The 24750-nt window shown below is 41.1% G+C and overlaps 1 protein-coding gene and 1 long non-coding RNA gene across 4 annotated transcripts in view; one reads left to right on the top strand and one right to left on the bottom strand.

The window, feature by feature from the left end:
• LOC123987575 (filamin-B) overlaps window positions 1-24750 on the top strand; it is a 71573-nt gene that overhangs the window by 31369 nt on the left and 15454 nt on the right. For 2 of the 3 annotated variants that reach the window (XM_046076581.1, XM_046076580.1), the window contains exons 8-34: window positions 10-172; window positions 1646-1846; window positions 1982-2119; window positions 2769-2895; window positions 4116-4252; window positions 4735-4928; window positions 5579-5692; window positions 6543-6686; window positions 14117-14240; window positions 15788-15948; window positions 16090-16180; window positions 16279-16433; window positions 16606-16723; window positions 16958-17037; window positions 17181-17366; window positions 17497-17811; window positions 19265-19382; window positions 19874-20074; window positions 20322-20495; window positions 20621-20783; window positions 20873-21033; window positions 21401-21692; window positions 22186-22339; window positions 22456-22645; window positions 22727-22974; window positions 23810-23893; window positions 24525-24630. In XM_046076581.1, the coding sequence (XP_045932537.1) occupies window positions 10-172; window positions 1646-1846; window positions 1982-2119; window positions 2769-2895; window positions 4116-4252; window positions 4735-4928; window positions 5579-5692; window positions 6543-6686; window positions 14117-14240; window positions 15788-15948; window positions 16090-16180; window positions 16279-16433; window positions 16606-16723; window positions 16958-17037; window positions 17181-17366; window positions 17497-17811; window positions 19265-19382; window positions 19874-20074; window positions 20322-20495; window positions 20621-20783; window positions 20873-21033; window positions 21401-21692; window positions 22186-22339; window positions 22456-22645; window positions 22727-22974; window positions 23810-23893; window positions 24525-24630 (4339 nt within the window). The remainder of the gene's footprint in view (window positions 1-9; window positions 173-1645; window positions 1847-1981; window positions 2120-2768; window positions 2896-4115; window positions 4253-4734; window positions 4929-5578; window positions 5693-6542; window positions 6687-14116; window positions 14241-15787; window positions 15949-16089; window positions 16181-16278; window positions 16434-16605; window positions 16724-16957; window positions 17038-17180; window positions 17367-17496; window positions 17812-19264; window positions 19383-19873; window positions 20075-20321; window positions 20496-20620; window positions 20784-20872; window positions 21034-21400; window positions 21693-22185; window positions 22340-22455; window positions 22646-22726; window positions 22975-23809; window positions 23894-24524; window positions 24631-24750) is intronic. The other variant, XM_046076582.1, reaches the window with a different exon arrangement.
• Window positions 19495-20500, bottom strand: LOC123987579. The gene is made up of 2 exons (XR_006829171.1): window positions 20311-20500; window positions 19495-20108 (listed from the first exon to the last, which is right to left on the bottom strand). It is a non-coding gene; the product is annotated as an uncharacterized LOC123987579 (long non-coding RNA).

Below are 24750 nucleotides of genomic sequence, written 5' to 3'. Positions count from 1 at the left end.
GTTTCCTAGGTGACGGTGTTGTTTGCAGGTCAGCCGATTCCCAAAAGTCCATTTGAGGTGGATGTGGACAAGGCACTGGGCGATGCATCAAAGGTCACGGTCAAAGGCCTAGGAATCGAACCCGTGGGCAACATTGCCAACAAACCCACCTACTTTGACATCTTCACTGCAGGTCAGAGAAATCACGCAGACACAAACGACGTGTTTCAAGCTCAGATGCGTGAATGGTTGAATTAGCCTGGAAATGTCCCATCACTCAGCCTGACAAATGATGTGACCTCACGATCACAGGCTGTCAACCATCTATAAGAGAGAAGCTGCAGATTGTAGTTTGCACACAAAGGTGGCTTATAACGCTCTTCAAAACACCCACGCACATTGTTTTCTATGTAAACACACAACTTAAGTGACTCAGCCCAGCTTAAAAACTCCACGCCCTACCTACAGTTTGGATGTATTTTGACCATCAAGAACTTTAGTCCTTATCTAACAGTGAAGCTGGAAGGTTCACACACCCTCTAACTTCAGCCATTTCTTAATGTAGGCTTTACCAGCTGCTAATGAGCAAGGCAGCTAAGAAGATGCAACATTTAAGACAACTTTGGGGTTACCGGGAGTCGCACTTATCCTCATTTGAAAGAGGCTAACCAACTCCATACACTCCCTACTCCAAGCTAATATGTCCTGGACATATTTGGACCAGTTTCTCCACTTATCTCAGAGACCAAACTCATATCAACCCTCCATCAAACGTCCAGCAAGACAGAAAATGCCTAAGAAATGGGATTCTTACTGGGATTAGTAATGACTGTAATGTCATTATCGAATTTCAAATTGTAATCCACTATATTACACAGTAGTAAGTAATGCGTTGCATTGGTCAGGATCGGCACTGTCCCATTTTCCACAGTCAACTCTCCAGAAAAGCAGCCATTTGTCTGTCATTCCAGGCTGCTGTACACTGAATACTCTTTTGTCTACTGTATATGTTGGATTCACTGTGTGCTGTGGGGCGTCAATTGATGCACGTCAAATGACAACACGCTACATTACTCGGCTGGTGCATGTTGCATTTAATATTGTACCACACAGGTTGATGGCATACCACTAGAATAATGACTTCTCTATTTCCAAACACGATGCGTCACTATTTCTCTTGGCTGACGGTGGGAATCCTCAGGGCACCCTTTGCACTAAAACAATAAACGCATCCTTGAATGCATCATTCACAAGCGTTTCAATTAAAATGATGAGATGGAGAGAATATTTAAAGAAGTAATATAACTGCACCAATTCAAATCAAATGTGTAAGGTGCGGCTTATAGTGCTGAACAAATGCCAAACTGGAGAGACTAACATCTAGCAGCTAAAGCATTGCTCACTTAAACTAATTTGGTTGCAATTAACATACCGTGAGGCTATGTAGTTTTTTGAAAGAAAAAAAACAGTCTTCCTCCTACAAATTAAAAATTTTGAGAGGAAGCAGTGAAACAGTTACATGCTTCTAATTTGTTAGCATCTTTTAAATATTGGATGTGTTTTTAGAGTTCACCACTTAGTTGTACTCTTCTCTTTTACCAGAGGCAGTGACTGAAGTTGAAGACTGACTTGTTAAAGTTTCCTCTTCTTTATGTCTTCCCTGCAGGAGCCGGCACTGGAGATGTGACTGCCATGATCAGAGACCCTCAGGGCCGCCAGAACAGTGTGGACGTGATGATGGAGGATAAGGGCGACGGCGTTTATCGCTGCACCTACAGGCCCACCCAGGCCGGCCCGTACGCAGTTAACGTCACCTTCGGAGGGGTGGGGATCCCCAAGAGCCCCTTTAATGTCGATGTGGGGCCTGGTGAGTCGTTTCAACTTCTCAGCATCAGTAAATTGTTCAAATGGACTCATAAACATGCTAATCACGACCCCACTTGAACACACCATAATACGTGTCATCATGCCTGAATGTGTGTTTTCTCTCCGGCTGGTCCAGCCTGCATGCCCGGGGCGTGCAGGGCGACGGGTCGTGGTCTCCAGCCTTCAGGGATGAGGGTGAAACAAGTCGGTGACTTCAAGATCGACACCAGAAACGCCGGCAGTGGAGACCTGAAGGTGGTCGTCAAAGGACCCAGTGAGTACAGTTCACTGAATAAAGAAAACCTCATTCAAAGTCACATTGATTCATGGGAGCTGTAGGTTTAGCTAGTGTTGTAGTCAAGACCGCCCGAACCGAGACCAACTCAACACCAGGACTAGAGTTTATTGAGACCGAGACAAGACCAAGACTTTTAGGGGCTGAGACCAAGTCGAGACCAAGACCGAGGGAGGGCGATACAGAGTCACGCAGCTGTAGGGAAGGCAATGTCTGTTTCTATTAAATCTGCTTCACGCCTTCAAGTCCCCCTCAGGATAAACGATCACTGTGGCTTTTCTTTTAGTGCCATCGTTGGGGTAAATTTTTTATTGGGCCAATTCTTTGTATTATGACCAAATAAATGCTACATTAATGACATTACTTTGTGTTTATCATGAATTTGCATATGTTAACATGCTAAACCAAGATAGTGAATATGGAATTAACATATCTCTTTACATCAGCATGTTACCATTGACAGTGCGAGCATGTTGATGTTAGCATTTACCTCAGAGCACACTCTCACGGTGCTGTTAGCATGGCTGTGGACTCGAGCTTAGCTAACCCTGTCTGGCATGTGACCCTGGAATATTTTCCAGAATGTTCTTTTGACTCGGATTTAATTTCTAATCGCGTGTGTGTTCAGAGGGCATCGAGGAGCCGGTGAAGCAGATCTCCAGTCAAGATGGTGTGTTCTCCTTTGAGTATTATCCCAACAGTCCTGGGAAATACACAGTCTCCATCACCTGGGGGGGTCAGCACATCCCGAAGAGGTGAGCTGTTCTCTGTGTGTTTTGTGTGCGTGCTTTTCAAAGAATTACCTCATCTGATCTGAATGGTTAAATCCGCAGAGGAATGAAGTGTTTTAGTCTGGCCCTCGTGTTCTCTTTGTCACTTCTCTGTAGAGCGGATTGAGTGTTTTGTTGGGCAAGTATTAGGGAGTTCCCCAAATTTCTGATCCGTCAGCCAGATGAGAAGAGAACTATGGGATTATTGGGGGGGCAAGACACACTGATGAGTTGCCAAACTTGGACAAACAAGACATGAATCAGAAGATTTACATATAAAGGAAATACCTGTACTTAATTAAATGAAACAAACCATATACAACAGAGTGAACCGTGACTACATGTGCTTCAAACTCGACAGGCCTCATGTATAAAACCTCTTGGATAAGAGGCGAAACGTTTTCAAGTGTGTTCAACCAAGGCCAGTTGCCCTTGATTTAGGGCTGGGCAATAAAACAATAATGATGATTATTGCAATATAATTTTCCTCAATAACAATAAAACAAATGTTCAATAAATGTTTCATATAATTCATTGGAATCACAAAAATAATAATAAAAGATTTTACTTAATTTATTGAATTGTTTTTAGTCATAATTGTTTTGAATGATCTACCTCAGATTTGTTAAGTGATCCACTGTTTCTACATGAATTATAATATGATATTCTAATAGCACAGTAACTGGAGTGGAAACGCTCACAAACATTTTGTGTGTTTCAGTACTGTTTATTCAGTTATTGACCGTGCCAGACAAAAGTTTGCGGCACAGCCCGCACATTCTCACGTCACGTTCAATTTTATACATCCAGCGTGCGCGGACATGCGTAATGAAGGCAGTAAATCCCAACAGACAGTTTTATTTGCCGTGAAGCTAGTTTCCATCTGAACACACTGAGGAAGAACACACAAACCCACACTTGCAGCCAGTAACTGCTGAAGGTTGGATTACAGTTCTGTGAGGCACTGAGGTTGTTGAGGTGTGTGTGTGTGTTGACAACCTCACGAGTGATCTCATGCTGTTTGCCATTGCGCACACACAGAGAAAGACACACGCACGCGCACACATAGAAAGACACATGCTGTTTTTCATAGATTTGTTGCAGCAGCAGCCACAAAGCAGTGGATTGTGTGATTTTTACTAATTTTGACAGTTCTGCTCTCTTGCTTTCTTTTTTTCTTTTTTTTTTTTTTTTTTTTTTTTTAGTCCGTTCGAAGTGGTGGTGGGTCGGGAGGCGGGGCCTCAGCAGATCAGAGCCTGGGGTCCTGGCCTTGAGGGAGGCATTGTGGGTAAACCTGCCGCCTTTGTAGTGGAGTCCGTCGGCACTGATGTCGGAGTGCTGGGTGAGTCCCTGATTTCACTTTTTTCACCAGGTGTTTTTTTTTTTTTTTTTTTTTTTGGTTTATCAATATTTATGTATTTGGGATCAAATAGCAGAAGGAAAAAAGGTGTGAAAGTCAATAAATAGCAGCTGTTACTTGGTTGTCCCTCACTTAGCCTGTTTGTTTAATCAGTATTTCATATCTTCTTCTGCTCATCTCATTTTCAGGTTTTGAAATGTGCCATTATAAATTTTCATGTTACGATTCTTATGAACTTAAAAGACCATAAACTAAAGCAGGTTAGTTGTCTTAAAGTTTAAGACATTTGACTGGAAACGTATCTGAAAGCAGCACATTGTTTGTGTCTGTAAGCACCCATTCATTTTATTGATACATTATGATTTCTTTGGGTGTTTTTAAATCATAAAATCAGATTGAACTAAATGTTGTCAAACCCAAACTGTACTTCATGTTCAGTCTAATCTGACCTGCTGTGTCTTCAGGTTTTGCCATCGAGGGACCTTCACAGGCTAAAATCGAGTGCGAGGACAAGAACGACGGCTCATGTGATGTCCGTTACTGGCCGACAGAGGCCGGAGAATACGCCGTCCACGTGACCTGCGATGAGGAGGACATTGAGCACAGCCCCTTCATGGCCCATATCATCCCTGACAACAACGCCAGTAACCCAGATAAGGTCAGTAAGATACTAAACCCCACGACCCCACCAGCTGAAAATAATTAGTTGGTAAGTACTTATAAATATTGTCATTGGATTGGACTCTATATAAGTGTCATAATCTGACACCAATTTAAGAGCTACTTGATCTTAATACTTAAGGTCCTGGTTCAAAACTAAAACATTTAGAAGCTGAAATTATTGATACATATCTAAGAAAGATTAACTGGGATAATGCGACTCGTGAAGTTGACATGGCACAATCACTGGACAGTAGGTGCATCACTCTGTTCGAGTTGTTAGTTGGAACTACAGAAACACTCAATCCACTCTGATTGTAAATTAACAGTTTAATTTTCACGTGCCATGAAATTAACCACAGAATTAACAACAATATATGATGTGACCTGTTGCCACTTTCATTTTTACCAGTGAAAACGAAAGTCAGAGCTGGTTAAAAATGAGCAGCTGCTACCTGAATGTTTTGTACAATGATCTTTGCTAATGATAATAAGAGCTAATTAAGAGCTTAGTTTGCACGCTGGCAAATTACAGACAATCAAATCATTTTATACACACGCACACAGACACAGACGGGGATAAAACACAGTAGAATAGAGTACTGATCGGTACGTCTCTAATAATTACTTCTGGTTTTGTGGTTTTAGGTTCAGGCTTTTGGGCCGGGGCTTGAGAAGACCGGCTGCCTGGTCAACCAACCGGCTGAGTTCACTGTTAACGCTAAGGATGCTGGGATAGGACCTCTGAGGATCACCGCTCAGGTAAGACACCTCTCACTCTCAAATTCAGACACCCACACACCTCTTTTGAAACTAAAGCCCCATCCACACTACTGCTTACTTTAAAACCGAGACCTTTTGCTACGTATGCACCTCCCGTCCAGGCTAAAACAGAAAGGTTTGAAAACACTGAACGGCCACTTGATGTGCTAAAACGCTGGTGTGGACGGAGATCGTATTGGTTTTGAAACAAACATCGGAATACTGTGGATGGAGCCTAACAAAGGTTTAATTTCAAATTCCATGAATGTGTTCAATGATGCTCGTAGCATCGTGTGTGTGTGTGTGTGTGTGTGTGTGTCTGCGGATGAATTAATTCATAGGGCATTTAGTGTTATGTTCATTACCCAACGTTAAGAGCCTTTGTGTTCTGTTGTTGAGCCACGGCAGAGGGACGTAACACAAAGCAGGAGACTGTAACTTTGTAAGAGTTAGGTTATTTAACTGGGACTGTTGAAGCCTCATATTAGCTTAAGCTGAATTAATTTTTATATAACATTAGAGTGGACTTTATCCCCAGTCACTTACATTAGAATCACTTTACAAATATCTTACGAGTATTAATGGGAGGAACATTGTTCATATGGGCATGTCGGTAAGCTAGCTAAGTTACCCAAGGAATGTTGTGAGCTTAAAGGATTTTCAGTTTACTTTGAAAAGCAACTTATCCTTGCATTTAAAAAGCTTGAGTCTAAGAATGTTGTTTGCGTTAAAAGATGAATAATATAACTGCCACCTCCAAACAAACAGTGGCATGCAGCTACATGTTTGGACTTTTGTTTCCATGTCAGGAAGCTTTTACCACCTTCTTAACGCTCTGTTTGTTTGTCAGGACGCAGATGGACTTCCTGTGGAGGTGAAGGTGAGGAGTAAAAGTGACGGGGTGTACTCCTGCTCCTACACACCCACCTCCCCTCTCAAACACACTGTGGCCGTCACCTGGGGAGGAGTCAGCATCCCCAACAGCCCCTTCAGGGTAAGCAGCCAATCACAGCACCCTGTTAAAACAGGAAGTGTTATCCTGCCCAAATCCAAGGATCCGCTTGAGGCAGAAAGTGCTAAGGTTGTCCAATCAGAACCTTTAGTTAAAGCAGAAAACACCAAAGTTGTCCAATCAGGAGCGATTGTTTCAGAGGTGCAGTCAAAATGTAAAGGTGCAAGCAGTAAATCTAAGAAGCCTGTGATCATCATCACTACATACACTGAGGAGAGGTACAGCTTTTAGGGTAGTTACAGAGATAAATCACAGAAGTAAATTGATGTTTTAATCTCACACTGATTTTAAAAAGAAACATCTGAAAACGTTAAACACTATGAGGGGGGGAAAACTGCTGTAACAACAAACAAGTGATTTGATTCAGTCATTATTTAAGATATATTGCATAATGAAGGTTTTAATGAGTCCAGAATTGAACAAGATGGAAAAAGTAGAACTTGAAATCACAACCAGTGTTTTTATTTATTTTTTATTCACAAGAAAATGCTTAAATAATTTGAAATGAAACTGATTCAAATGTCTGGGCCTGACTAGATTAAAAGCTTGAAACACATGATATGGTATTTATATGGCAATGAGCTTGTTCAGAGTAAGCTCAGTTAACTCTATATGAAAAGGTCGACACCACTCATGTCTGTCATTCATGTGAGCTGGAATCAAGATGATTTCAGCCTAGCTTAGCATAAAGACTGGAAACAGAGGGGAAACAGCTAGCCTGGCTCTGTCCAAAGGGACAACAAAAACAACCAAACACCTACAAATGTCTCTAAAGCTCACTAATTAACATGTTTACTATAACATTACTTTAACACAGAGAGGGGGGGGGGAGTGCCAATTTGTGGTTTGCCAATTTGCATATGGTTACACGCTGGAACTAATTCATGTGAAACAGTTCGTGCAGACAGTGACTGTGTGGAGCTTCCTGAAGTCATCAGTGTTAGGTTGCAAGTTGGGTCCATCATGCCTGTACAGCCCAAAACAACTCTATCTGCCATCTTGTGATTTAACCGGAGACACTGCACAGAAGTACTAAGTGGGTGGATACTCTGCTCCAACTCAGTTATTAATTTGATCAATCTCTTCTGAAGGAAATTAATTATTTTGATTGACCTTGTCTTCTGCTTCAAAGGAAAGACAACTTCTTACTGATTATTTATTTATTTTTTATTTTTTTAAATAAAACTTTTTATTTATAGCTAAATACCTAATAAATGATTAAATGAAGGAATAATAAAGAAAACAAACACAACAGATGAATAGGTCAAATATTATAATTAAATAACCTGATCTTATTAGCAATAGTGAAGTATGTGATCTCCTTGCAAGCAATGTGTCCAGCAGTTTTACCTTTACCAAACCTTTGTCGCGTTAGAACACGGAGCAGGAAGTTGGCTGAGCTACGGTGGCTCAGGGGCAACTGCGGTTCTGGCGAGAGAACACGCGGTTCTCCTGTGTGACATGTTTGCTTTGTTGAATAACATATCTCTGACTACACTGACTTCTTCAGCTAGGCTGACACAAGAAATGGCGTGCTAAAACTCGTGAGACTACATGGTACAAAACAAAGTAATGACACAACTCTTCTGTTTAATACTGATGCGTTCAAGGGCTTGTAGAGAAAATGGTTAAATTCTGCGCTGACTTTAGAAGAGGCACAAAAGAAACTTAAAGAAAGACGTCTAAAGAAAGAAACGTAAGAGTATTGCGGTTCAGCCTAAGCTGAGGTGACGGTAAAGACCTTTTTGTTAACTAGCAGGAGATGTTTTGGGGGCGTAGAGGAGTGTTTTTGCGCTGAAACCTATGTTACTTTGTCTAAAAGTGACACGTGGTGGGGACCAACGTGGTCCTTTCCAGTTTCCGGACTCTAGTGATTTTAATTCAAGTTGTACGCGCAAAATTCACGTACTTCCAAAATCGCTATGGTCAATCAATCCTGATCCAAAACATGAAAATATCATAATTTTCCAGGAAAACACAGTTTAACCAAAACCTAACCGATCATTCAACCAATGTTCTTGAGACTCTTAACTGCCACATAAATTTTAACCCTACTAATAAGTGTTAACACGATTTTGCTCTACGTAATATGGTATAAGATGTACAATATTACACAGATTCATTATGCCGATGGTTACAGAGATTTCTGTCCACAGTTCAGTAGATGGCAGTGTAACACGGTAAACAAGAGGTTAATTCTGTGAATTAATAACTTGCTCATCATGTCAAACAAAAATTTAAGCTGATGTGAACATCACGACAACATGTGTTGAGAAAGGTTAGCTGGATTTCTTATTCAGCTGATTATCCTTGATTCAGACCTGGCTGAAAAGAAAGCATAGTTAGTTCCTCTTAAGGATGTCCCTTCATCTTTTATGATGGGCATCTGGCAAACTTTATTCTTTATCTCAGACCACATGTTGGGTGAGAGGAAAGTAAGTGTGCGTGTGTTCAGTCTCTTCTCTGTGTGCAACCAATCAAAGATGAGGTATATGGTTCTTTAACATCTTGCTGTGACTTCATTGTCTTGACAAGACCTGCATCTTCTCAGGGGTGAGAAGTTCTTGTCTTGTCTGGCAAGTCTCCAAATTGACATCTTTACTATCAGAGAAAGTTGGTCTGCAGATCTGAGGAGTTTCAGGAGAGGCTTATATAGCCGCAAACGCTGCGGCGTGCCTGTGAATGTGGTAGACATGTATTGTGATCACTACAAAAACAACAGTGAGCTTTAGAGATATTAGTAGGTGTGTTTTGTTTAGAGTTTTTAGACCGAGCCAAGAAAGCTGTTTCCCCCTGCTTTTAGTCTTTATGCTAAGCTAGGCTAACCATGCCCTGACTCTAGCTCTGTACTTAACACATGAGATCGTTATTGAGATTTCTCGAAAAGAAAGCAAATAAACGTACAGTATATACCAAAATGTTGAAGTATTATTTCAAACACACTGCTAGCTAACCAGCAAGCTATTTTACCAAAAACAGAGCCAATATGAACTGGCTAACTAAATAGCTTCTATAGTTAGTTGGCTAAGAAGCTGATGCTGCCTAAAAAAGACACGCCATAAACGTCAGCTTAGCACTGAAAAGTTAAATCTCTGAACTGCAAACTTGACTCATAATTCAGACTTTCTTTTAAAACCATGTTTGATATGAAAATGACACATTAACACCGTTAAAATGTTGACTGAGATGAAACGACTGCCTATCACTAATGTCCACTAGATGATCAAAAATGCAATTGCAACTTTTAACAAACACCATTGTATTTTGTTTTATTTTCACATTTTATATGTAGTAGTTTTTATTAACCTTACTCAATAACCACACTGTAACCTCTGTCTATGCACTGTAACAACCTTTGGTTTTGGTCTTTTACCACCTCACTTTGAATCTCACTAATCGTATCATTTTTAGATCTTATTTTTCAACTGCAGTTGTTATGTAGACTTTACTGCACTAACCAGCTGTCTCTGCACTGTAACCATTGTCTATGCACTGTAACTCACTTTGCTGTTTGGATTTATTTTGGTTGAGCTACACTAGAGCTTCACTACTCTGAACCTTTCTGATCCAGCTCCAAACCAGTGAAGAACTTTTGTAATTTAAGTACATTGGATCCCATCAACAATTAGCAACTATCCTCTTTTTTAATAATCTCAAAAAACTTTATTAAAATGGACAATGTAGGCACCACTAAAATGATTAATATGTTATACACATAAACTAGGGATGAGAAAAGTTTAAATTTGGCCTGTACTGATCAATTTAAAATATGCCTGGATTGGCCTCCCATACGAATCCTCAGAATCTCCTCTTGACATCTCTGCTTTAAGCATAAGTTGAGTCCGAATTACACATTAAGTACAAATAATAATGTAGTGGCTGTTAAAGAAACTGATAGACACAATGTTTTTTGCCAAAGTCGACAACAATTTTACTGTTTTGCCAACATTTAACGTGTAACCTTTGTGTTTTCTTAAATTCAGCATTAATTGTGAAAACCCAAAGACATCTGCACGACACAATGTCTCATTTAGGAAAAAAAACTATACTGCAGATAACTAGAGCAAATTCAAGTGACAGGAACATGAATACAAAAACGCATACAAACACCACATTTACTCGATTTGTGTGTTTTCTTAAGATCCAGTATATAGTGTTTTCAACCGTATGACATTTTTGACATGAGCTTTAATTGCTGGTCCAATTGAAAATTTGTAATTGGAGTGTAAAAATCAAATTTTTCAGCTCCAACGTGGTCCATTTTTTACAACTAACGTGATTATCAGTTTATCCTGGTTGGAAGCAAGTGAGGGATCACGTCTGTATTGCTGCGCTAGCCACTCCTACTGGCTTATCAGGGCACCTGCACAAAGGCGAGTGGGAATTGTGGAGTTAAACCTGCCAAGTCACACGCCCTCCAGGTGAAGCTGGTTAAAAGGAGCTTGTGCAACACTGAGTACAACAGTGTGTGTGTGTGCAGTGATTCATGTTACAAGTGAAAGGTTCAGTTGAGTGAAGCTCTGCTGTCGTCTTCACAGCACATAATTAAAAACATTTTTTATGTAATACATTTTGTTCCTGTTAAATGAAAACCTTTTCCCTTTCTGTGAAGTTAACCTCTATTGCAATAGAAAATTACCCATAACGAAAATACCCATAACATTCCCTTTTTTGGTAACTCTGAGGTGCAGGGACCTTTGGCCCCGGAGCTCCTCATTATATCCTCACTTATGATGATCTGATTAAGGGATAGAGAGATGTTCTATCATCAAGTCTACTCAGGACAAAACTGTCAATTAAATTATATAAACAAACAAACAAAGTCAGTGAAAAGGTATTCATTTTACAGTTGATGTGCACTCACCAGTCATCTTTGCACTGTAACCACCTTTAATTTAGAGTTTTTTTTTTTTTTTTTTTTTTTTCAAAATATAAGAGATTTATGTGTGTTTTAGTTATTGCTGCTGAGTTTCAAACTTTTATTTATCAACTGTCTTCACTTTTTATAGTTTCACCCGCAGGGAAAATAAGTCTCATGAGAAACTTCCACCTTAGATTTATCTGGATATGCATTTGAGGGCTTTTCTGGAATTTATGGCAATGCCAGCAGACTTTAGGAATTTGCTAAGACATTCCCTTCTTTGTGTTGAGACGACAGAGGTACAAAGTCCAAAAGATATAAGATAGGAATTGATGCCAATTTGAAGTTGTTGGGGTTATTTTTAGACTTTGCTGCTTGGAAAATGATTAATGATGAAATTATTAAATATGCTTGTTTTCAATTCCTCATAATATTTGTACAAACCATTTCTTAGCATTAATAGTTAAAGAAGAACATTCTGTAACGTAACTAACAAAAGTATTTGGTCCATAAATAATTTCAACTGGTCCAGGGAAGTTTGTACTTGTCTAAAAGGTATTATTCCATGTTGTAAAGCTGATGTCACTGATGATTCAGCAGGCTTGTTGTGAGCTGCAGCAGCCTGCAGGCTGCACCGACTGCACCTTTGTATGACTTTAGTGTTGATTCAGGAGATGGATATAAGTAAACAGTCACACCCAGCTCTCAGCACTGCTGGGAACATACAACAGTGACACCTTTTCATTAAAAGGAAGAGAAGTTCGTGGTGGAAATCTGACCAAAGCTGACTTGACCCTCAGTGTCACTAATATCCACTGTTGTGATAGAAAACAACATGTAAACAGAATACTTACCTTTGCTGACCAGGTTTGATTTAATGAAAGGGCTTTGATAGTAAGAAATTATAAAATTGAAGTTAATCAGTTTTGGTTGTAAGGAAAAACCATCCAAGCCATCCTCCCTGAAGCAAACAGGATAATGTTTATTGTTCTTTGCAGGCAAGCAGGCTCACACAACACACCAGCATTTAATTACAGTGAAGTTTCAGACCAAAATCAGTTAATTGCAGTGGAATTTTACTGGATTCACTGGGATAAATCTGCCCAGAGGTTTTGGTGACTTTCACACGTAAATTCATGCTGTTAACCTGCTCTGCATCAGTAAGAACTGCACTTCGAGAGGACGTCTTCTAAGGTCATCCATGGATTTTGGAATCGTCTGCAGCGTTGGCATTAAGGGGTTAAGTGAGATTTTAGTTAGGTCGACAGATAAAACTTTTGTTGGCCTTTGGTTTTTAACTTTAAATACAAACATGGAAGAAGACGGCTGATAAACAAACTCAAATTGCAAGTTAGATAAATGCTTTGCACTCTCCAGACTGGCTGTTAATTTTCAGGTGAGTCTATTGATCTTTGATCTGTGTAATATGTTAAAACTGGGATTGTTTTCCAAAAGTTTATTTAGTCAATGTATTTTTGTGCACGCATACATACAATGTGTACATTTGATCATTGAGTGAATCTGTAACTAACATGTTGCACCTTAATCATCAGCTGTCCAAAGTCATTTCTTTACATTCACTTAAATCACCCTAAGTGGAAGTTGAAGCGTTTTCAAAATAAATTCTAACATTTCATTTAAATGTTTTACTGTGTTGTTTGGTTCATTTTCGATTTTAGTTTTCTTACTTGTGTAACCTTGATGTTGTTTTTAGATTCAGTTTAGTGAATAATCTTTTATTATCTTTTAAATCAGCATGAAGCTCTCTCATTTTCTTTGTATTCAGAATTATTCTTGTGACTTTGAGAGAAATATGAGCGACTACAATGCTCATCAGGATTATCACATTAGAAAAGAGGCAGTTGACTAAAAACACTTACCTTAAATATCACTACACGTATACATTAAACATTCTGTAGCCGTGTGTGAGACATAAGTGATGATTATGTATTATTGTTCTTTGCAACATATTCATACACAAACATTTTTGTCTAGAAGCTAAGGAGAAACAATTGAACACCATCTTTGTTTGTTTTTGACCAAACAATACAAAACATCAAGTTCTGAAGTACACTTTATTTTAATATCACATTTAGGAAGAATGACAAATTGTACAATGTTTAAATGCTTTCTAAGTACCACAAGCCTGGTACAACTTTCACAGGCTTTCTAGAGACACAATATCTTGTATATAATTCTTGGCATGTCTCGGGGCTCCTGTGTACAAATAAGGCCCCCTGAAGCAATAAAAAAGGAAACTAAGGGCAGCTGTGTTTTAAAAAATTTTGTTTTTTACCTAGAATACTACGGCATGTCCACTTTTTTTTTAATTCAACTTTAGAGAATTTAGCCACATAAGATACAATAGACCATATTATATTATGTGTTGAAATATATAAAGAAAAGTAGTGGATCCAGCATAGAGCCCTGTGGAACTACATGTTGGTGTTAATTCATACCTGCTGTGCTGTTTTAAACATCACAGGATCTATGTGGGGAAAATTTCTTTTAAGTGAAAATAAATTATATCATTTCCTGTTGGTGCTTGTAGGTGAATGTGGGTAAAGGCAGCCACCCCAACAAGGTGAAGGTGTTCGGTCCTGGAGTGGAGCGAACCGGACTGAAAGCCAACGAGCCCACACACTTCACCGTGGACTGTTCAGGAGCTGGAGACGGTAACGCACACAAACACACATGCGCACGCACGTGCAGAGTAATGATTAAGACAGGAAATCCCCAAAGACAGTTTTATTTGGTGACAGCAGTTTCCATCTGTGTCAGAACAATACACGCACAAAATCACACACTTACACTACACCTGTCTGTGTACTCTACACTCTCTGCCAGGTACACACCAACAGTCACCTTTTTATATTGTCTGGGAATGAGTCTCTCATATTCCTTCCCCTGGTGTGTCCTGGCGATGATCTCAAGGCAGAAACATCCTGACGGGAAATTCAAACAGAAGTGGGGCGGTTTGAGAAGTTAATATGAAAATTTTGATGCTTTGTTTTTACTCTGACTCTGGATCTACATCGCATTACATAACTAAGTACATGTACTCAAGTACTCTACTTAAATACTTTCCTACTACTACTACTTCTCCATCTATATTTCAAAATTAAATATTTTTCTTTTTACTCTGCTACATTTATTTGGTAGCTGTAGTTTCTTTTTGAAGATCAAGATTTTGGCATTCAAAATATAAGATCAATTATAAAATATATTATGTGTGTGTATTGATAAAGAATAAACTATCCAGTAGTTTATAGAGTAGTAAAACTTGGCATTACTTCAACCAGCTACAACATAATATGATGCATAAACATCAGTGCATTCTGTAATAAAATTGTAAAAATCCACTAATATATCACACTGATAGGGGGAATGCTACTGCTTAATGAGTATTTTAACTTTTTTTTTAAGTACACTCAGCTGCTAATACTTCTACTTAAGTATTAAGACATTTACTTGTAGTGGATTCATTTTACCTTGATATATTGCTAGTTTTACTTAAGTAAAAGATCTGAATACTTCTTCCACCACTGATTGTTCTTTAACGCAGCATTTAGAGCCGCCTGCAGCCAGCAAGTATTGATACTGAACAGTTATGTAATGATCCCTCAAATGGAACAATATTGCCTCAACTGAAGTATTTTCTTTCAAGTGTTGGCTTTCTCTGACTTGATTGTGTATGATCATGTACTAAATGGCGAGAGAGAGAGAGAGAGATGGAGTTTTCAGTGAGTGAAGAATCTGACCTGTTTCTGTTGTCTGACATGGTTTCCTGCTTCATTCCTCTCATACTTTGAATTCCTCTGCTGTGACTGACAACTCAGGTCTGCTGCAGATTATGCTGCATGGTTGTTTACATAGAGGCTATGACAGTACATCATCCCAGGGGCAAAGTGTTTCTGACATGAATTAATGAAATGAATGAACAGCAGAAAACAAATGGCACCCCCCTGTGGCAGTCAGTGTCACTTGAAAGGGAGAAGGCGCTCATCCGCCACCACGGGTCTAGTTTCTCTGAAATGCTCGTTGTAACAGTAGCAAGTGGAAGAATAAATACTGTATGCCTTCTAATTCCTAAATCTTGCGTTCTTTCCAAGATATGGTTGTAACACTGAAGTCTGAGCTTTCCTTTTTGCTCCAACTCTGCATTTCTGCTCTGTGCAGTTTTACATTGTGTGTGTGTGTGTGTGTGCGTCCATCCATCCAGGTGATGTCAGCGTGGGCATTAAGTGTGATGCCAATATGGTCGGTGACAAAGAGGCTGACGTGGACTTTGACATCATCCCCAACGCCAACGATACGTTCACTGTCAAATACATGCCGCCTGCTGCTGGAAGACTCACTGTTAAAATCCTGTTCACTGACAAGGTACAACCACACACACACATACTCAGCTTAGAAGTTTTCAGGTTTTAATCTCTGGATACATCTGTGAAGATGTTAGTAGGGAAAAATAAACATGTACAGCAGTTTGCTCTGATGTGATTTATTTATTTTTTCCCCACACAGGAAGTTCCACAGAGCCCCTTTCACGTCAAAGTCGATCCATCCCACGATGCATCGAAGGTTAAAGCTGAGGGTCCTGGACTGGCTCGCACTGGTGAGACATACACACATACGCACACGCACGTTTCATCTGTTTTAATTTGCTTCTACTTACCCGTCTCCCTCTCTCTGATCATCTCTCTACCTGTGCAGGTGTAGAGAGCGGTAAGCCGACTCATTTCACAGTGTTGACTAAAGGAGCTGGTAAAGCACCGCTGGATGTTTCCTTCTCCTCCCCTGTGAAAGACTTTGAAGTCATTGACAACTATGACTACTCCCAGACTGTCAAATACACACCTGCACAACAGGTATGGCAAATACTCAGCTGTACATCAAATTAATAGCAGTACATCATATCTTACAGATACTTAAAACACGCAACTGTTAAATAGGTAGGCTACTTTTAAACACACCAGCTCTGCAAACTGTCTTCTTATCAAGTCCTTTTAAAATGAAGTAACTTGTTGCATGTGTCTGCAGGGGGAGATGACGATTGTGGTGAAGTTTGGAGGAGATCCCATCGCCAAAAGCCCATTCACCGTCGGGGTCGCTGCTCCGCTGGATCTGAACAAGGTCGCCGTGGACAACCTGGATGGAAGTAAGAAATCAGTCTCTCTCTGCGTCCAGCTAGATTTCTGTCCAACTGTAATAAAGTAACTTGTTAGCAAACATTTAAAATGTAAAAAAAAAAAAAACTGTTGGTGAATTCATTTACCAAACTCTAAGATTGTTTCATAATTTACAAAATAAGTATTTAGTAGTGATTGAGGACTCTCTAGGACCTGAAAATACTCATTTCTACATTAATGCAAAATTGATAAATGTCTTTCAGGAGCGGAGGTCAATCAGGAAGAGCAATTTATGGTGGACACAAAGCATGCAGGCGGTCAAAGTCGCCTGGAGGTGGCAGTGGTGAGTGTCCAGGAATGCTATAGCTGATAACACTTGTTATTAGGATCGATTAATTGTTTGTTTTTGTATTTTCATGGGATTAGTTAACAAATTAAAAATACAGAATATCCCCAGGCTCACTGTCTTTGTATGTGTGTTACTAGCTAAGTCCCAGCCAGCGGGCGGTACCCTGTAAAGTAGAGCCTCAGCCTGGTAAAGCAGGTGTCAGTCTGGTCCGTTACACCCCCACAGAAGAGGGTGTCCATGCTGTCAACGTGACTTACGATGGACACCCCGTCCCTGGGAGCCCCTTTCCTGTGGACGCCCAGCTGCCTCCAGACCCGAGCAAGGTAACATCAGCATCTAATCCTTAAGGCGGTTCTTACGGAGGCAAGGAAACGTGGTTGTAGAGAAAAAAGATCTTGTTGTTATGCCCTGTGGTCTTGTTTTGAGTGACAACAACTCTCGTCCCCCCTCCAGGTGAAGGCGTTTGGTCCTGGTCTGAAGGGTGGTTTGGTCGGAAACCCGGCAGAGTTCACCATTGACACCAAGGGCGCTGGCACCGGAGGTCTGGGGCTGACGGTGGAGGGGCCGACCGAGGCCAAGATCGAGTGTTCAGACAACGGTGACGGGACCTGTTCCGTCTCCTACCTGCCCACCGAGCCCGGAGACTACCTGGTTAACATCCTGTTTGAGGAGGTCCACATACCAGGCTCGCCATTCAAAGCTGATGTCCAGATGCCATTTGACCCCACTAAGGTGGTGGCATCCGGGTCGGGCCTGAAAAGAGGCAAGGTGAGGGTCCAGAGAAGAAGATAGACCGGCGAGCTGAGGCCAAAGAGTTTTCACCAATTAAAATCAGTTCACTGTCAGATTTTGGATCCGTTTAGGATAAATTCAGTTATCACATTGAGGTTTTGTTTAAAACTGGAGCAATTAAGCGTCTCAATTTGCTACAGGTCTGAGGACATTAATGATTATCAGAAGATGAATTCTAATCAATTTAAGAAAACTTGTGGTATGATTTGGCAATGGCAGTGTTGAATTGTTATCAGCAACAGAGATCCACGAACACATCCACTTTAATCACTCACGTCTGTTTGTTTCCTAAAGGCAGTTTAATTTTGAATATTTTGCAGGCTTTACTCTCATTTCTGCCTATAAATAACCACTGATGTTAAAGGATGCAGTTAATGTTTTTTGGTTTATGTTAAAAAGATGTTCTTGATTTTATAGGCTGATAAAAGTTGTGCCGAGTGTTTCAGTTTAATGTTTAAAAGATGTGGTTGAAGTTTAAAAGCTGCAACTCATTTTAATTGACTTTGTTCAGGAAAAGCTCAGCGTGTTACCTTGTTTGCCGCCTTTTATAGACCGCTGTTGGTCTGTGGTTCTGCTGTGTGAAGGCATCAGCTAGAGGGACAGAAAATTCATTACTCAGAAACCATGTTACCCATATCTTAAACGGAGGTTAAACTTTATAGTGCTGTTGCAATTAGTACTTGCTATATAGAGTTTCACTGAGGTCCGTGATGCACAGCATCACTGACAGGCCAGGACAATGTTTTCCACCAATGGGCAACAGTAAAGCAGCAACTACCGATTATTTTAATTATCGATTAATCTGCCAGTTTTGTTTGTTTTTTGATTAATCGTTTGGTATATAACTTGTCAGACAGTGGAAAAATCCCCATCACTTTTTTCAAAAACCTAAATTGACTTAGTTAACATCCTGTTTGAGGAGGTCCACATCCTGCGCTTGACATTCAAAGCTGATGTCCAGATGCCCTTTCTAAGGTGGTGACATTAGGATCGGGCATAAAAACAGGCAAGGTGAGGGTCCAGATTAGAAGATAGACCGGCGAGCTGAGGCTAAACCAGATTAGAAACCAGATATAACATTCAGCAGTTTAAATTCGTACATTGCTCAGAGGCTCATGGATTTCTTAGTATTAAGAGCCATCCACCATACTAAACTGGTAGAAACATTTTCTCAGAAACAGTTAAAATAATTCAAAGTGATGGCAAGAACATGAAAATGATATCACCGTTAGATCGTTACCAGTGCGTTGTAGTGAACATTGAGGTCATTAAAAGAAAATTACTTCCGTCCCGTTCCACTTCTCAGCTATGATTTCCAAAAATGATATTTTCTTTGATACTTTGCCAGTTTAAACAAGAAACTGTCCATTACATTATTTAGCAGTAGTAGCCAGTATAAAGTCTGATCCAGCTGGTTGTGTCTGTGCAGGTTGGAGAGACCAGTGTGGTGAATGTAGACTGTTCCCGGGCCGGACCAGGACAACTCAGCCTGGAGGCTGCACTGGACTCCTCTCCGAGCAGTCCTACTGGCTCTGCACCAGGCTCTGGTAAAACCGACACTGTTTTGATTCACCTGGAGCCAGTATATACACTATAAGCTAAACACAAGCATACTGGTGGCTCTACATGTTTCATCCCATTAACTACAAATCACATCCATTAGTTGCAATGTATATTTAATTTCGTCTAGGCAGTCATTGGTTTCAGTTCATTTCTGTGCAAGTCTGGATGCAAACACTTGAACCCTGCTGCGAGTAGATACCAGTCATCATCCTGTATGATTTTAAAGGAATAGTTCCATATTTTGGGAAATATGCTAATTCACTTTACATAAGTAACATGAGAAGATCAGTACAACTGTCCATTGTATTGCTGCAGGTCCCAAGTTTGTGTCAAGATGTCCCCTTTGAGACTCACTTCACATTGAAATAACCTAAAGAAATTGCTGGACGTGGAAAACCACAAGAATGGTTCACCAAATTCTACAAAAGTGTTCAGTTCTGTGATACAAGTGTAAAAACTTGACTGTTTGTTCCAGGTGTTAAAGCTAAGACAGAGGTCGTGGACAACAAAGACGGAACCTACACCGTGACCTATGTCCCCCTGACTTCCGGGATGTACACCCTGCTGCTGAAGTACGGGGGCAAGGCCGTCCCTGGTTTCCCTGCCAAGGTGATGGTGGATCCTGCTGTCGACACTTCCACGGTCAAAGTGTTCGGACCTGGAGTGGAAGGAAAAGGTGCACTATGGTCCATCTGAGTCTGTGTGTAGTTCTGTTTGGTTTGAGAAAGGGAGGCATTCATGCACGCAGATTCCTTTTATATTGTGCTTTCACCAAAACACAACGAACATTAAACATTTTACATTTTGTTTAAGGAATGCTGGAGATAACACAACAACAAGCTAAATCCGTAGTCCACAATGTTAAATGTAAGCAGTTCATATTGATTGTTTTCTTGGTGTTACATATTTCACCTCTCCTCCAGGTATTTTCAGAGAAGCCACCACAGAGTTCACTGTGGACGCCCATTCTCTGACCCGGCGAGGTGGCGAACACGTGAAGGCGGAGGTCAGGAACCCATCCGGAGCGCTGACAGACTGCCTGGTCAACGACAAGGCCGATGGGACCTACAGGGTCGAGTACACTCCTTTCGAGAATGGTAAAACACCTGCTGCACAAGATTCAAGACAGAAAAACATGCATGTTAAAACATAAAGCATAAAAACTATTTTACTGTGATCTAAAACTCAGTCATCAGCTGCTCTGTTTTGGTTTGTATTTAAGGTATCCACAGCATCCACGTTCTGTATGACGACACACCGGTTCCCAAGAGCCCGTTCAGGGTTTCTGTGTTGGAGGGATGTGACCCCAGCCGGGTGGTGGCTACAGGCACCGGGCTCCAACAAGCTCTGACCGACAAGCCCAACAACTTCAACATTGTCACCAGGTACTGTTGGTAGCAGACGTGCAGAGACCGTTTGAAAGCATACAAGTTTTTATTCATGGCTAATTTTGGATGTATTGATCCTTTACCAGAGGGGCAGGTATCGGCGGACTCGGCATCACTGTGGAGGGTCCATCAGAGTCGAAGATGTCTTGCAAAGACAACAAAGATGGCAGCTGTAGCGTGGAGTACGTTCCTTTAACTCCCGGCCTCTACGACGTCAACATCACTTATGGAGGAGAGCACATCCCCGGTGAGATTTAGATGTGATTGTGATGATTGTGGCTGAAATTAGATGAAAGTAGAAATGTGCAATATTAAAACACCCTTAAGTGATTAAAAATATTCTTTTCAAAGTAACATTGAACTAAATTCTGTACGCTGTCTTGACAACAATACATGGTCAATTTCTTGCATCAACTTTGGTAACTAGTTAAAAAAAATAATATATGCAACATGATGGTGTTTGTGAAGGTAATAAAACTAAAATGTTTCTATATCATCGTAAATATTTAACGTTGTTGGTCTAATTAGCCATATCTGTAGCACACAAAGTATTTGTTTTCATTCCTTTTGTTTTTGTGGCTCAAACTGACATTTCCTCTTCCTGTTTTTTCCAGGAAGTCCATTCAAGGTCCCAGTTAAGGATGTGGTGGACTCCAGTAAGGTCAAGGTGTCTGGTCCCGGTGTGGGGTCAGGGGTTAGGGCCAATATCCCACAATCCTTCACGGTGGACTGCAGGAAGGCGGGCGTGGCCCCACTGGCTGTGGCAGTCACCGCCCCTAAAGGCGCCGCAGTTCCCGTGGAGGTGACCAACAACGGGGACGGGACTCACATGGTGTCCTACACTCCAACAGTGGAGGGACCGCACTCTGTGGCTGTCAAGTACGCAGAGGAGGACATCCCACGCAGGTACAGAGCAGTACTGCATGTTGGGGAAGCAATAGTCTCTTTCAGGAGTCAGTTGTTTAATTTAAAGTCTAAATCAGATTTGCAAAATTTGTGGTAAAGGGTTTTTTTTTTTAAATTTTTTTAGGCTTTTCCTTTTTGTTTGGTTTGTCATTAGTTTTCTATTTTTATCTCCATTTGAGCAGAGGGTGTCTCAATGGTTCTTTGTTGTGCTGTAGAGTAATAATCTCTACATTCTTTTTTTTTTTTTAAACTTGGAATTCCTTTTTATTACAAAATTAAACTAAATTGGGGGGAAATTTAGAAGATGTTATTTAAAGTTTGCCTTGTGCTCCAGCAGAAGTTCTGTTTTCCACTGTATTCTGGTCCTGGTATTCATTTATAAATAAGTTCATGTTTTTGGTGGCTGCAGTGTTTGTGGTGTGAGTGCCACACTCAGGAGCATGTTGTCCCTGAGGATCAGTGTCTGTGGTAACGGTGTCTGTGGTCTCTTTAGTCCCTTCAAGTTCCGGGTTCTGCCAACTCACGATGCCAGCAAAGTGCGAGCCAGCGGGCCGGGTCTAACCAGTGGCGTCCCTGCCAGTTTTCCCGTCGAGTTCAGTATCGACGCCAAGGACGCTGGCCAGGGCCAACTGAGCGTGCTCATAACTGTCAGTGACACACATAAACACACAATTCCAATTATACACACAAAGAAAAGAAGACATCGCACTTCAACTTTTGTCCTCCTGTCTTCCTTCCTTTTTCTTCCCTCCTTCCTCTTCAGGACCAGGATGGTAAACCTAAGCAGCCCAGTATCATTGACAATGGTGACGGTACATACCAGGTGTCTTATATCCCTGACCGTGCGGGCCGGTACAACATAGTCATAAAATACGGTGGTGATGACATCCCTGCATCACCTTATAGAGTCCGTGCCGCAGCAACCGGAGACGCCAGCAAGTGCACAGTCACCGGTATGTGACCACTGATGAACGCATGAAAAAACATAAATGGAAAAAAAAAAATCTAATAAAGCGTCCTGCTTTCCTCCCCAGGTCCAGGTGTGGGCCCCACGGTGGCCATTGGCGAGGAACTGGGCCTAGTGGTGAACGCTAAGGGTGCTGGGAAGGGTAAGGTGAGCTGCGTAGTGGTTCAGCCTGACGGCAGCGAAGTGGAGGCCGAGGTGATGGAGAACGAGGACGGCACCTTCGACATCTTCTACACGGCGCCGGCACCCGGAAATTACGTCATCTATGTCCGCTTCGGAGGGGAAAACATCCCACGCAGTCCCTTCAAAGTCATGGTGAGGGAGGGATGCAGAATTGTTTGTTTTTTACACTCTGATTAGGGATCCAAAATGGGTTCACTTAAGCCAAGGTGGTCATCTGCTGCATCCTGAAGACATGAGACAGATTGGGATCTCACTGTGTTTGCCTTTATTGATTTGACTTGGGATCCAAGATGGGTTCAGTATTTAAAAGAGTACCTGTATTTTTAAACTCTCGTGTATACGGTCCATGTGGTTCTAGATTTGTGTTTACTTCCAGGCAGCCACAGGTTCAAAAAATAAATATGTGAGACTATTTCTTGATGAACCAGTCTCTACACACTTGCCCTCCACCACAGTTTGTCCCTACGCATAGTCACTGTGTGGTGGAGAACAGGTAAACTGTAAGACACACTTGTGTCTCTCATGTATGAGAAAACCATTTTTAGACATCCATTATATTATAATGGTTTTTTAACAGTTTTTATAGATGTGGAATCAACTTTATGATCATTTTGGAGGATGTAGTTTGTGGTGATGTTGAACTTCTACTTGAATGCAAAAGATTCCTGGATAACCTAGAATATTTTGGAAAGCATGAAAGCTATGAATTAGAATAGTAATATTTTGACATTTGAATGAAGTTTCTATTCAAAAAATGTGAAAGGAGTAGCGAATGCACTGGCAGGTGTTTCTAATATTCACTCTACCCAAATGATGATATGAATGGACGAATGACAAGTTGTAGACTCACGCTAACTGGCTTGACACGAGGAACTTCCATGTTTACGCACAAAGAGGGAGTGGGTGGGGGTGTGTGTGTGTGCGCGCGCACAAGGTCAGATGTTAACCGTTACTGTAATGTCTTCAGGCTACTGATGAGGTACCCTTGATCCAGGAGCAGAAGTCTCGACAGCAACAGGCCGGCGCCCCTGGAGCTGGCTTCCAGCCCTGGGTACCCCCAAGACTCACTCACTCACTCACTCACTCAACTTACTTGCTGTGTATACACGCACTAGCTTGAACATGCCATATATGCACTTGTGATTTTGTTAAAATGACCCTAACAAAAGTTGTTCGGCACATTGTGCACAAAAACAAAACACACACACATAGAAACACACACTGCTCCCCTCTTGCAGGTGAATGGCTGCTGGTTAAAACTTGACCCCTCTCTCTTCATTCTAACGTGTACTCGCTCGCCCGCTTTGCCTCCTTCATGTCATCACTTCTCTTTTTCTTTTCTCAGCCAATGGGATCGCACCAAACATCTACACACATTAATATAAAGGCTATGCTACGGTTACAGGATTCTTTTTTTTTTTTTCTTTCCTGCAGGGGGTGTGTAGTGGTGGTTTCTCTCTGTCTCTTCCCTCTTCCTCAGTGCACTCTTCATCACTGTGGCTGAATCACAGTCACCTCATCATCATCCTCTTCCTCCTACTTCATTGCACTACACTTCGGAGGATGTCCCTGTGTGGGAGCGGGGCTTCGGTGCAGCAGCAGCATGTTTCTAATGCAGTTTGTCGAGTCGGCCAGGAAGTTGCTTTTATTGTTTGATGCTTTAAACTCTCTGTCTTCTCCAGGTGACATCAGACAGCTACACGCCAAACAGCAGTAGCATTAATGGAAGTGGCTTCAGGCCGTTCGACATGGTGATACCTTTCTCCTTCAGGAAGGGAGAAATCACCGGTGAGATATAATTCTTTACCATGGTTAACCATCCTAGTTAAGCATGCTAACATTTGCTAATTAGCACTAAATACAAAGCACAGCTGAGGCTGAATGGCAGTTTTGAATCTAACTCAATCA

This window comes from Micropterus dolomieu, linkage group LG18 (assembly GCF_021292245.1).
Source record: "Micropterus dolomieu isolate WLL.071019.BEF.003 ecotype Adirondacks linkage group LG18, ASM2129224v1, whole genome shotgun sequence".
Classification (NCBI taxonomy): Eukaryota; Metazoa; Chordata; class Actinopteri; order Centrarchiformes; family Centrarchidae; genus Micropterus; species Micropterus dolomieu.
Note: the sequence above shows the minus strand (reverse complement) of the source record. Positions and strands in the feature narration are given on the sequence as shown.